Genomic DNA, 14,602 nt, shown 5'->3' on the forward strand with positions numbered 1-14,602 from the left:
TTATTGCAATTTTTGGAAAACCTCCCGTCATTTATAGAGGAGATATGGGTTCATTAATTAAATAAAATCTAATGAATGTTAACCCATAAGTTTAACATATCCCATCCATCAAAATATTTAAAACATGAAAATAAAAACCTTCACAATGTTTTGTTACACTTGCCACTAAATCAACAAAATCATCTAAAGGTCTGTAAGAAGCACTACATTTCAAGTCACCTTCACAGGCTGAGCCTGCAACACAGATGGGGATTTTTTTTTTTTTTTACGGGGAACACTGAAAGATGTCTATTGGAAGAAGTCATTAATTTTTACTCTAGACAGAAGCAACAGATCATTGAAGGGGTATTATGGAATTAAGTACCATAATGTGTGTAAATTATCTTTTTGATTCCGATATCTCAATGAAAATCAGGAAGAGATTAAATATTGTCACTAGATGTAGGATGTATTTTTAAAACAGTCTGTAAGGGAATCCAGAACACAAAGTCTCTTAAACAGCTTTTATTGCTTAAAACAACGTAGTTATATACACTATACAAAATGTTAGATCTCCTACGTCTCTATAGAGTGGCTAGCGCTGGGTGGGGAGGGGGCCAAGTAAGCCTCGTGACGGTAGCGCAAGCCTAGGAGAGGGAGGGGTGGTCCGTAGTGCCCTCAGGATAACGCTTGGGGATATGCCTTACCCTAGGGGCGCTAGGGCGCTCGAGTGGCGATTGCGAGGCGGACATCTTCTCCTAGGGAGGGATGAGACGCCAGTCCCGCATCTGAGACAGCTTGGGCTCCCTGGCCAGACGATTGCGGGTAAATGTATAGATGGTGCCTAATCAAAGCTCCGAACCCAGTTCCTATAGCGGGGCGGTGATGTATCTGGGCTGATGGGATGAGGACTAGTGAGCCGGGGAACTCAAGCTGGAGCCAGCGGTAACACTGGCTGACAAGAAATAGGATATCATTGAGCAGTGAGATTCCATCACGTAGCATACTTGAACAAAGATAGCCGCTTTTTATATTTTTCCTTATGATATTCCCTATATATCAAAGCCCACTATTTTTTCATGCGTTCTACAATACGAGAAAACAAGTTAAACAAATCTTAAAAATTAAACAATCTTGGATCAATACAAATAAAATATCACTCAACATTGCAAGTCAGCTTCCGATAATACTTTACTAGGGTAATCGTGGTAAATATGTATAGATTTTTATGGAGTTAGCAAACTGTATTTTTGAAGTAATGCTTCCCATTTGCGTGAAGAAAACGTCTTAAGTTATAAATACGAACATTCAAGTGATGCAGTCACAGGGAGAAAGAGCCTCGATTCTCTAAAGGTTCCACAGCTGTATCCGACAGACATATATACTGAAGAACAATATAGCAAATTTATGTGAAGTCAAGCGTTTGATTTCTCTTGAATTTGGATATATCTTCAAATTATCACTGACCAATCGTTGAAGTTGGTTTCCTTGATAGTGGTGCTGCTTGGTTAAGTGTTTACATGACAGATCACTGAGTGGCATGCACATTTTGATGGGTCACGGACGGATAACACTATCGTGACCTCATCAGCACACAGTAACGGCTTTTGGTTGGGAAACGAGGACGTCAACAGGACAACCGACACCTACTGTCCTGCTAAACAAAAAACCTCTGTGGCTTTCGAGTAGCTGGAATATGATATTTTGTGATCAGCCTTGATCCTTTTTTTGGTAAACCTCTTTTTCTTGTATCAATGAGTTGAACGAGAAACTTTGAGAGAGTATGAAGAAGCTCTTGCTCAGGACTGTCACTAGCACATTCATTGCATGGAAATAGGGGGGAAAAAAAGTCATACAGGTTTAAGGATAAATTTGAGAAAAGTTAAAAACCTAACACATAAGAATAATAAAGGCGAGCTTTCAATGCGAATTTCTGCTCGTTAATGAATAATAAGATTTTATATATGATTGTCTCTTCCGAAGTTTACCAATAATCGAACAGTGTAAATCTGAGGGTACGTGCAAGAGTGGTGTGTACATGTATCGGGGTTAAGTGGGGTATATGAAACGTTATGTAAACGCATATTTCTTAGAGAATTTCATAAGTTTTTAAAACACGGATCATTTACATAAAATAATATACAATGCTCCTTATAACATTGACTATAACAATTTATCTTTTACAAGAAGTTGCTGTCAACACATAGTATATCATGTACAGCCAATGTGTGTGTGTATGTGTAGATCAAATAAGTGAGACGAATAAATGGATAAATATGACACTCTAAGAAAAAAAAAAAAATCTATAATCAAACCAAAACTCAGTTACCCATCAATACATGTCTTGGCTGTAACCATAATAAAGATAAACATGCGCTCGAACTGCTTGAGCCTCTCTGACCATCGACAACAGAACGCAACTTGCTGATTCAGTGAGTGTTTGTATTTTCTCCCGCATACTTACATCAGTCTTCAGCCAGTGAACAGCACAGCGACTTAATCCCCAGCAGAGGCTCTGGTGGCCACCCTCACTTACGCCGTCACCAGGACTGCTTTTCTTCTTGCGATAACAACTCTAGCGTATCTAAGATGTAAACAGTCGAACGGTGACACTAACCCCCAAAGCACACATACGGTACAAAATTTTTTTCTACGAAGTCATCAAGAGAGTCAACAGGTCCAGAGACTCGCCGGGGAGGTCATGGCCGCTGGACCACTACTTAGCTTCACCGCCTCATCGCCAGCAGGAAGTGACGGCCTGTGTGACTCGGACTCTTGCATTTTACGGTCTTTCGTGCTCGTGATGTGGCAGACAAATCAGAGGTAAAGAGGATATCCAGATCTTCAGTACGAAAGAACACAATGAACTATTAATATAATGGAATTTTAAATAATGAACTACGTACAAAAAAGAAAAAAAGAAAAAAAATCAGACATGGGTTCAAACATATTTTCTTTGGGATTCCTACAACTTCTAAAGATTTATATTTTCAGATGGGTATGTCTAACAAACAAACACTAGATAATGAATCTATTTCTAAATGAGAAAGCCTTTTTAGCATTTACAGCATATGCGGCGGGAAGTATATAAGGTGTTATGTTGGAAACCCCACTCTAACTGGTCCGTCGCCCCGGCCCGCCCCGCCAAGCACCAGCCCGAGGCGGCAAGAAGGGCCAGGCCGGAGTGACGCGTCTGCTCCGGTCTGTCTGCGCGGTTCGGAAGTATGTGTAGTTAGAATGAGCTTTCTCTGGTGAAAATATAAAACAACTCCAGACAAAATTATAGACACAATACATTTTTGGCCTTAGGACATCCTAGTTTATTTCCATGTTAGCATAGTACTGTCACATATCTCCAAGGTGTGGCTTCTGAGGTGGTGAGTTCAGCACTCTTGTTCCTTGACCTTCTCATCTCAGAGAAGAACACCTCACGACCTTACCTACAGTATCAAAATATTAAGTTTTAAGTCGCACACACACAAACACTCTTATTTCCACAACTGTTCTATAAATTTCATCGCAATGTGGAAATGTTATATCAAAATAATGTTCAAGGAACATCGTACTCCCCTAGATAACATCTTAGTGTCTTTGGTTATGAGTGTAATACCACTGGATGACCAACAGTTTTTTTTTTTTTCAGCATTGCCAATCAATAGTTACGTCGTGTTCTCATTGTCATTTCTGAACACGACTTATAACGAAGTTCTGTATTGCAGTCATCTTTTCAATACACTTCACTATCTTATAACATAGAACACAAGCAAATATTTTCATTCAATCAGTAATTTTGGAATTCAAGTGCTGCACTTTGCAAACATCTCGTCACAAACAAACAAACAAATACAACACACAACGAAGAAAAAGCTTATCATATATTTAGCTCAGTGAAGCTTTTTCTTAACGAAATCTCTCGCAACAGACACGTATTTATTTTAATGGATTGAGAGAAGAGAGCCTTGTTATTTTGATTCCACTAACATACAGACAGCAGGGAAGGACAGGCGGTCCGGGGACGCTCGCCTCGCAGGTGAAGGTACAATTACTATCTGTGTTTGCTGAGTCAGGAAGTCACACCCAAGTCTTGAAATAACCCAGAAGCAAATGAGTGATGGGGGAACTCATGTCTTAAGACTAAACAGTAATTTTTTGAAGGAAGATAATGACACAATGATCTAACCTTTGAAGTATAAGAACTATTTGCTCTTGTGTTTCTTAGCAGTTAAAGGTACCATGGCATTGATAGGAAAATCCAGTACCCGTAACCTGTTGAGTACCATTTAAAACTAGCCGCGAAACATCATCAAGGCTAACGGAAAATACGTATTATGGAAACAAAACTTTGTCATCGTGAAAAACAAAACTAAAGTTGTTGAATACATTACTGAAGATTTGCCAAATAACAAAATCTTGGCAATCGACTAAATAGAAAGATACTTCTACAATAATAATATCTTTCGTGTATTTACCTGTTTCTTTTAAAAATATGCCAGTTATTCATGAGAAAACCAGACCTCCTAAGAATGGACTCCCGCACCGCCCATGTTGGGGACCTCTGTGGCAGGGAGCGAGACGGGAGGCCCTGCTAGGAAAGCGTGAAGCGAGCCTCGGGAAGGAGGCTGGAAATGCCATGTAATTCACACTTATCAAAGCATTATAGCTACCCAAGACAAGGAAAATCAATTGCACCTAAAATTGTGAGCAAGACAATATAAATTTTCTTTTCGTATTTTCTATTTCAATCAAAATAGCATCTATTGTCCATGCTAATATTGGAAAGACAAGCACTGCGTTCCGCTAAGATGCAAGCCTTCTGTTAACTGTGGTGACTCATGTTTCCTGTCAACCTCGGACTGCAGTCAAGTAGTGTCTTGAGCATAGACCTCAAATCATGTAATTATAATTTTACATACAAATCCACTTAATTACTAGTTATGTATGTAAACATATGAAACATGTCACTAACTTCGCACCTATGAAAAACTACAAATATCTAGTCTTTATCCTGATTGTTCTGTCCTGAAGCGCCTCTCCGAGCTGACGCGTGACAGGAGTAAGTCTGGACGCGCCCGCACGCACCGGCCACAATCGAGAAACACCTCATATTATTTTCTCTAGTTACTCCGGCATTGCACGCTCCAGATTTATGAATACTTTGACGCAGTCTTGCACACACACACACACACACACACACACACACACACACACACACACACACACACACACACACACACACACACACACACACACACACACACACGCGCGCGCGCGCGCTCTCCTCTCCCTCCCTCCCTCTCTCTCTCTCTCTCTCTCTCTCTCTCTCTCTCTCTCTCACACACACACACACACACACACACACACACACACACACACACACACACACACACACACACACACACACACATGGACGCAAGCCTGCATTCTCCATATCGTTCTTAATGCGCGCGCGAGCACAAACACAAACACACACACTCACGTTCACACACACACACACACACACACACACACACACACACACACACACACACACACACACACACACACAAACTCACGTTCACACACACACACACACACACACACACACACACACGTGCATTCACCCGCACACCATCGCTGGCTCTGCTATCTATTTTGAGCACTGATGCCAGAAGACTCCAAAGTAAAAATAATAATACAGTAACCCTTAAGAAAAGTTTTGGTTTGATAAATGTATACTCCTGTAGTTATCCTTGGGCATGAAGGTTGAAAGGGATGATTTTACTACACCATAGGAATGCAAAATCGCAGAGACAATATAACTAACAAATAAGCGAGAAACCGGTCAACAGTGGAGGATTGCTGGACAAGTCATAGGTAGAGAAGGTGGACTGGCGGTCACCACGACGAACCAGCTCCGGGGCGGCCGAGGGAAGGGCGGGCGTCTGTCCCGCCTCGCCATGTCCTTTAGTGCACTGTGAGAATGCCGTCGTCCCCACACCCCAGAATACTGATTAAACATAACCAAAATCACATACAGAACTGGCACCATGATTAAAGAGTACTTTGAACTTTTATATATATATTCATATATATAATAATATATTCTCTTAACTTAGTTGGTGTTGTATCAGCGACCGTCGCTCATGATATATCACAATCTTTTGCTTTCCCCTTCGCCATCCAGAGAACGACTGATTCTTTCCATGCCTGATCCTGGGACAGAGAAGGAAGGAGGAAGATGAACAGAGAAGGATCAAGAGACAAGCAGACGTACTCAGAGGATCTATCTTAGATATTCACTGCTTGTTCTCCCTCGTTCTCCTTCTATATTTGGCACATTCCCACTTGAGCTCACAAGCTTTCGTATCCGGATCATATGCCTCTATTTTTCAATATTTTTATCCGTTTTGAATTATACACGTGAATTCCAACTTGGTTAAATTTCATGATTCACTTCCCTCTATAAGTATCGATAATGTTGTCCTGATCGACATACTCAAATATATGTGGGGCATCCATCAGAATACCAATCGTGCCGGCTGTGGTGACGGCGAAGAAAATGTACAGTTGAAGACGATCAATGACCATGGCCACGTATTTCCAGTCTTCGCGTATCTGAAGTGAGACATGGGACAAGCGTTAGTTCATGAAGGAAGGCGAGGTGGGGTGTCAGCAACAGGTGAAGTGAAAGAAGATTTAGAAACAAAACACTCATAAAATTCATAGCAAAAACACTCACCGTATAGACATAATATTAAGTTTTAAGTGAGATGATGGAAATAATGCAAATATTGTTAGCAAGTAAATGATATCAAGAGTATCGTTCTCCTTCACTCTTTGCCATTCTTTACCCGACTTATATCTTCCATTATAAGCTCCCTTTGGATAAATTTCCCTAGCGAACATTCCACTTAAGATTTCCCGCTAAATAATTCCTTTCATGGTATGTTATAGATTACATTATGTTGAGAAAGGCATCATTTGGGTAAATGTTGTGGGTGGAATTTTCATGGATAGAATTTACTTGGCTAATATTTACACAGAAACACCTGGTATAATTCTCCTATCGATTCTCCCTTCCCGAGTTGCTTCACTTCTTGACGTAACGAACACCAGTTTCCTTTCTTCTCGTCATATATCAAACATCACACTCTTACTGCCCTGGTTCCCTCAGTCCCCGGGCCGCGCCTCACCTGGATGTAGTGGTCCTCGTTTCTCAGGTGCTCGGCGATGAACTCCACGGCCTCCGTCGCTTTGTACGCTTCCGGTGTGATAAACAGGGAATCAGAGTTTTCCGATTCGCGCCTCGGCATCTGTGTAATGGGAGATTCCTTACCTGAGATTTCTGTTTAGCTGACAATAACATCATACTAATTTCTGTGCAGGTACAGTACCACTTGCTATGCACTACTAAACTTCCGGATGAAATAACAATATTTATTTATTTTTTTGTTCTTGTAGGAGGGACACCGGCCAAGGAAAAAAAAAAGTCCCACTGAGATGCCAGTTTCCGAATAGGATCCAAAGCGGTAGTAAAAAATTGAAGGATAAATGTCTTGAAATCTCATTCTTGAAGGAATTCAAATCATAGGAAGGTGGAAATACAGAAGCAGGCAGGGAGTTCCAAAGTTTACCAGAGAAAGGGATGAATGATTGAGAATATTGGTTAACTCTTGCATTAGAGAGGTGCACAGAATAGGGGTGAGAGAAAGACGAAAGTCTTGTGCAGTGAGGCCGCGGGAGGAGGGGAGGCATGCAGTTAGCAAGAACAAAAGAGCAGTTAGTATGAAAATAGCAGTAGAAGATACGAGTAGATAGCAAGAGATGCAATATTGCGGAGATAAGAAAGAGGCTGAAGACAGTCAGTTTGAGGAGAGGAGTTGATGAGACGAAAAGCTTTTGATTCCACCCTGTTTAGAAGGGCGGTATGAGTGAAATCCCCCCAAACATGTGAAGCATACTCCATACATGGATGGATAAGGCCCCTGTAAAGAGTTAGCAGCTGGAAGAGTGAGAAAACCTGGCGGGGACGTCTCAGAACACCTACCTTCATAGAAGCTGTTTTAGTTAGAGATGAAATGTGAAGATTTCAGTTTAGATTATAAGTAAAGGACAGACCGATGATGTTCAGTGTAGAAGAGGGGGGGGGGTGCAGGTGAGTGTCACTGAAGAAAAGGGGATAGTTGAATGGAAGGTTGTGTAGAGTTGATAGATGGAGGAATTGAGATTTTGAGGCAATGAATAATGCTAAGTTAGCTCTGTCCCAATCAGAAATTTTAGAGCGGTCAGAAGTCAGGGGTTCTGTGGCTTCCCTACGTGAACTGTTTACTTCCTGAAGGGTTGTACGTCTATGAAAAGACGTGGAAAAGTGAGTAGAAGTGGATAGGACAAGAAGTTTGATTTAGAAGATCATTGATGAATAATAGGAAGAGAGTGGGTGACAGGACAAAACCCTGAGGAACACCACTGTTAATAGATTTAGGAGAAGAACAGTGACAGTCTACCACAGCAGCAATAGAACGGTCAGAAAGGAAACTTGAGAGGGATAGAAGCCGTAGGAGGGTAGTTTGGAAATCAAGGCTTTGTGCCAGACATAGTCTACTAAAAGCTTTTGATATGTCTAAGGCAACAGCAAAAGATTCACCAAAATCTCTAAAAGATGATGACCAAGACTCAGTAAGGAAAACCAGAAAATCACCAGTAGAGTGGCCTTGACGGAACCCATACTGGAGATCAGATGGAAGGTTGTGAAGTGATAGATGTTTAAGAATCTTCCTGTTGAAGATAGATTAAAAAAACTTTGGATTGGCAGGAAATTAAAGCAATAGGACAGTAGTTTGCGGGATTAGGAACAGGCTGAATGTAGACAAACTTTCAGCAAGAAAGAAAGGTAGATGTTGACAGACAGAGTTGAAAGAGTTTGACTAGGCAAGGTGCAAGCACGGAGGTGCAGTTTCGGAGGACAATAGGAGGAATCCCATCAGGTCCATAAGCATTCAGAGGGTTTAGGCCAACGAGGGGATGGAAAACATCATTGTGAAGAATTTTAATAGGTAGCATGAAGTAGTCAGAGGGTGGAGGAGAGGGAGGAACAAGCCCTGAATCATCCAAGGTAGACTTTTTAGCAAAGATTTGAGCGAAGAGTTCAGCTTTAGAGATAGATGTGATAGCAGTGGTGCCATCTGCTTGAAATAAAGGAGGGAAAGAAGAAAAAGCAAAATTATTGGATATGTTTTTTGTTAGGTGTCAGAAGTCATGAGGGGAGTTAGATCTTGAAAGATTTTGACACTTTCTATTAAGGGGATACCCAGGCTTTAATGAAGGAGTTTTTTGCTAGTTGGAGAACAGACGTGACATGGTTCTGAGCAGCAATATAAAGTGCATGAGATTCTGGTGATGGAAGGCTGAAGTGTCTTTTGTGGGCTACCTCTCTATCACATATACAGTAAAATCTCTCTTATCCGGCATCAACGGGGCCGCCGACATGCCGGATACTTGAATATTGCCGGACACTTGAATAGAAGTGAAATTATGTCCACAATCACCACCCTACACTCATGCATCTTACCATAACAAAGATAAGCTGATCTGATCAGCTGCTTAAGTGTAAGCACAACACGCTTCCTCTTTGCGTCAGGCGATAAACAGTGCACACGCGGGACTGAGTCACTGAGTAAACACAGTGCAGTGGGCCGCGGGTGGCGCGAAGCAGAGCGCTCTGGTGGCGAGGGGACAAAGTATGGCTTGCGCGGGAATTTTAATCTATTTTATGAGTACACATTGATTTTTTATTGATTTTAAGGCTCGGGGAAAAATGTGCCGGATACTTGAAGCTGCCGGATACTCGAATGCCAGATGAGAGGGATTTTACTGTAGTATGAGAACAAGCTGTATTAAACCAATGTTTGGAAGGTTCTGGTTGAGAAAAAGAGTGAGGAATGTATGCCTCCATGCCAGACACTATTACCTCTGTTATGCGCGCGGCATACAGAGACGGGTCTCTGTCATGGAAGCAGTAGTCATCCCAAGGAAAATCAGCAAAATACCTCCTCAGGTCCCCCTAATTGGTAGAGGCAAACCGCCAGAGGCACCCCTACTTAGGGGGATCCTGGGGAGGGTTTGGAGCGATGGGACAAGATACAGATACGAGATTGTGATTGGAGGAGCCCAACGGAGAAGAGAGGGTAACATCATAAGCAGGATTAGAGGTTAGGAAAAGGTCAAGAATGTTGGATGTATCTCCAAGACAATCAGGAATACGAGAAGGGTGTTGCACCACTTGCTCTAGGTCGTGAAGGATAGCAAAGTTAAAGGCTAGTTCCCCCAGGATGGTCAGTGAAGGGAGAGGAAAGCCAAAGCTGGTGGTGAACATTGAAGTCTCCATGAATGGAGATCTCCGCAAAAGGGAAGAAAGTCAGAATCTGCTCCACTTTGGAGGTTAAGTAGTCAAAGAATTTCTTATAGTTAGAAGAGTTGGGTGAGAGGTATACAGCACAAATAAATTTACTTTGAGAGTGACTCTATAGTCATAGTCAGATGGTGGAAAACTCAGGAGATTCAAGAGCGCAGGCACGAGATCATGTTAAGTCGTTGCGCACATAGACGCAACATCCAGCTTTGGATTGAAAATGAGGATAGAGAAAGTAGAAGGGGAACAGAAAAGAGGCTATTGTCAGTTGCCTCAGACACCTGTGTTTCTGTGAGGAAAAGAAGATGAGGTTTTAGTAGAGGAGAGGTGCTGTTCTACAAATTCAAAATTAGATCTAAGACCGTGAATGCTGCAGAAGTTAATGAAGAAAAAAGTTGAGGGGTGTGTCAAGACACGTAGGGTCGATCCCAGAAGAGCAGACCGACCTGGGGACATCTGTGGTCCCCTGACAAGATAGGGACTCACAGGCTGGTGTAGGAGTCGCCATGATAATTTTGAATTTTGTGTGAAGGGTGTGTTTGTAATTAGGTGCTAGTAGTTCTGTGTTAGGGAAGAGAGTTGTCTTTAGAGGGCAGGCTGTGACTGCCCCCTGGTATTATGAGACACAAAGGGAAACGTTGTGAGATCACAGCTGGGTTTAATGATAGGTTCACAGCATCCCCTGATCCAGTGCTTTAGACCTTACTGGAAGTAATTATCGTTTCGGCAAGTGCCTACTGCCTCCTCCTGATGTAATAGGCATGTGCTGTTTTTTTAGAAGTACGTGGATGGCTTCTTAAAATGGTTCAGTGGTATGAGCCTTGAGACTTACAAACTTGATGTAAGAGTGAGTAACAAAAATCATCGCTATTGATGTCATGAAAAACTGTTTATAAGAGTCACGAAGAGCTGGTCATCAATGTCAATCACACTTCCTCACACCATCTGCAAGAAAAGAACCAGCATGTATTTAATGATGATGGGGATGATAAGAAAACAAACAACAAACATTATAATTACTTGGTTGAGATTGCAGTTCGGGTGGTGAATGTTGGACATCTCCATGTGCTCGATTTTGCCGGTGCTCTTATCGATCTCCGGAGAGCCGAAGTGATGGTGGGGAGGCACGCCGCCTGTGGGGAAGACAAGGAGATCCATTTGATACACACGCACACGAGAGAGAGAGAGAGAGAGAGAGAGAGAGAGAGAGAGAGAGAGAGAGAGAGAGAGAGAGAGAGAGAGAGAGAGAGAGAGAGAGAGAGAGAGAGAGAGAGAGAGAGAGAGACCGAGAGAGAGAGAGAGAGAGAGAGAGAGAGAGAGAGAGAGAGAGAGAGAGAGAGAGAGAGAGAGAGAGAGAAGGAGAGAGAGAGAGAGAGAGAGAGAGAGAGAGAGAGAGAGAGAGAGAGAGAGAGAGAGAGAGAGAGAGAGAGAGAGAGAGAGAGAGAGAGAGAGAGAGAGAGAGAGAGAGAGAGAGAGAGAGAGAGAGAGAGAGAGAGAGAGAGAGAGAGAGAGAGAGAGAGAGAGAGAGAGAGAGAGAGAGAGAGAGAGAGAGAGAGAGAGAGAGAGAGAGAGAGAGAGAGAGAGAGAGAGAGAGAGAGAGAGAGAGAGAGAGAGAGAGAGAGAGAGAGAGAGAGAGAGAGAGAGAGAGAGAGAGAGAGAGAGAGAGAGAGAGAGAGAGAGAGAGAGAGAGAGAGAGAGAGAGAGAGAGACGGACTGACTGACTCACTCACCTGCTGCCATAGGAGAGAGGGACTGGCCGGGGGTCATCTCGTTCATCCAGTGGAGTCGGGTCTTCTTGGGACGCTTCATGAACAGCATGACGGGGGAGGTACTTGAGGAACAACACCTGGATCCAGTTGGGCATCCGGTGAGTCCTCGGGCCCCTGCACCGGAGAGGAGGTCAGTGGTGATTCTCCTTTCAAACCAAAACTATGCAGTAAGTGTATAACGAAAGTAACAATAAAATAAATAATAACTAACAACAATTTTATTTCCATCCCATGGCAAAGACAATCTAACGTTAAGGAAACGCTAAAATTATACTAAATACAGGGGAATAGGTGTAGATATGTCAAAGAAATTAACAAAAACGATAAAAGCATGTAATCTATTTTTTTTTTTTTTTGCACAAATATCTTCCCATAGCCTCCACTGCGCAGCCTCTGTACCTCACCTGAAGTTCCAGTTGATGATGACGACGGTGACGAGGATAGAGACGGTGTTCATGACGAAGGTGAAGAGCAGATACTTGGCAATCAGAGGAAGCACCAGTGAGGTCGGCGGCAAGATCTTCGACACCAGCAAGAGGAACACAACCAGGGAGAGCAAAATGGAGATACCGAGCGTCACCTGAGGATCAAGAACGCGGTGCTCAGTCTCACAGCGGCTTTCAAAGGTCTTCAAAACATGAGGTCTTTAAAGTAGTACAGAGTGTATTTTGTAAGAGTCGTTGAGCTTTTGAGAATATAGGTAGTTCCTGTAATCTGATGTTACTGTTGTAGGAGTCATCACTGGTAACGCAGACGTCTCTTTCTCCTTACGAGCGCGATGAGGCGTGCAACCATAGTGTTTTTATACTTGTCGCTTTTAGGAATAAGTAATGTACAATGGTGTAGTAGTTCATTGTTTTTATGTAAGAAGGGCGCCAGTCCCTATAGTGTACAGTCAGAAAAGGATCACCCATAATTTAACACGTGTCTTTTTATTTACTAATTTATTTTTAGCCTAGAAGAAACCTAAGAACATATTGCTCTTTGTTATTCTTTGATTCCTCCATTAACGTTGTTGTTTTAATAACTGAGAAAAAAAAAAAACTCAATAATGATTTTCTGGTGTCCACTTTTGTGTGTGATATGATGGTAACATTTGCTCTTGAGACAGCTGTTAGGGCGTTATCAGAGGGATGGAAGGAGAATTTAATAAGGTACATAATTATATAATTATCATAGTTGGTAAACTGAAAATCAAATGGAACATGGCAGCATGACGATAGAATAAAGATCATATTTATATTTAGTTTAATCTTCATACTCCACATCCTTCATTCGAGTCACGTTTGCTAGTTGGAGGTTTAACTACTCGGTACTGATAAAAAAAAAAAAAAAATGATTTGTCTAACGATAATTATGATTTTCCTGTACACCGTAATATGACCATTACGTACATTATGACCACGAATTCTGTGATATCTATTGTTCTCTTCATTGTAACACCAGAACATTGACAAAACACACGAACCAGGTCGCAAAACTCCCCCCCAAACCGAATTTTTTCAGACTGTACGTAACTTACGGCATGCCTCTACGAGTACTGGCACAGCACACATAGATACTGTTACAAGTGTGAGGGCTAGCATCGTAATCTGTACAGTAGTGTGCCCCGTGCGATAGTGTATTTCCTTACTTTTTCTCCTGCCTCAGCGGGAAGGTAGAACACCAGGATACAGAGGAAGGAGATGAGGACAGTGGGCAGGATCAAGTTGACGGTGTAGAACAGGGTCTTCCTCCTGATGGTGATGTAGAAGGTGATATCGGTCTCCGTGGGGTGGGGCGCGTTGGACACCACGTTGAGGAAAGCGGGCACCTGCAAACATAAAACAAATGAATTTTTTGACAGAGACTAGAATGTTCTGAAGGCTTGTTTTATTGTAATTTGCTTAAGATGACCAGTTTTTGCTAAATTGTTTCTGTAAAAATATTTCTTGTTAATAAGTAGTGATGCACTATAAACCCTTCAATATTTCTCTTTATTCTTTTAGGTTAGATCCAAGTTAATTGCCGGACTAAACTTGTATCCCATCAAATCATCTGTACCTTTGAAAGAATACGTCTCCACAGCTAACATTCAAGAATGAAGCAGTACTGGAGTGCTGGGAATCTAACTCAGTCCGGTAGAAGTTATGTTGTTAAGTTACCTGATTATCATTCCGGTGGACTGGGTTCGATGTTCGCTATTGGAGAGTAAGCGCACGTTGGTCAGAGGCTAGGATTGAGGGAGAGATCAGTGTAGAATTGCTCAGTGTTGAATTTTCAGTAAGGGTTTAAACGATAAGATCGGTTTCAAAGCTTAAGTTAGATGAGATAGATTAGTCATCAAATGGTTCTGTTATCAAGATCAACATCCCTTTCGTGGAAAAAAGACCCACGCCTCTGGGAAATACGTATACTGGATTTCTGTCTGTAGCATTCAAGCGACGTCTGTTCTTTGATGAAGCTTTCATATTTTTAGTTTTGATTT

At 42.1% G+C, this 14,602-nt stretch overlaps 1 protein-coding gene across 1 annotated transcript in view; it reads right to left on the bottom strand.

The window, feature by feature from the left end:
* Positions 1 to 6,274: 6,274 nt before the first annotated feature.
* LOC135102889 (acetylcholine receptor subunit beta-like 1) overlaps positions 6,275 to 14,602 on the bottom strand; it is a 124,075-nt gene continuing 115,747 nt past the window's right edge. Inside the window, 7 exon segments of the mRNA XM_064008493.1 lie at positions 6,275 to 6,573; positions 7,152 to 7,271; positions 11,387 to 11,499; positions 12,097 to 12,190; positions 12,192 to 12,249; positions 12,540 to 12,715; positions 13,769 to 13,948. Of these exon segments, the coding sequence (XP_063864563.1) occupies positions 6,409 to 6,573; positions 7,152 to 7,271; positions 11,387 to 11,499; positions 12,097 to 12,190; positions 12,192 to 12,249; positions 12,540 to 12,715; positions 13,769 to 13,948 (906 nt within the window). The 3' untranslated portion in view covers positions 6,275 to 6,408.

The sequence above is a fragment of the Scylla paramamosain genome, chromosome 8 (genome assembly GCF_035594125.1).
Source record: "Scylla paramamosain isolate STU-SP2022 chromosome 8, ASM3559412v1, whole genome shotgun sequence".
NCBI classification, from domain to species: domain Eukaryota; kingdom Metazoa; phylum Arthropoda; class Malacostraca; order Decapoda; family Portunidae; genus Scylla; species Scylla paramamosain.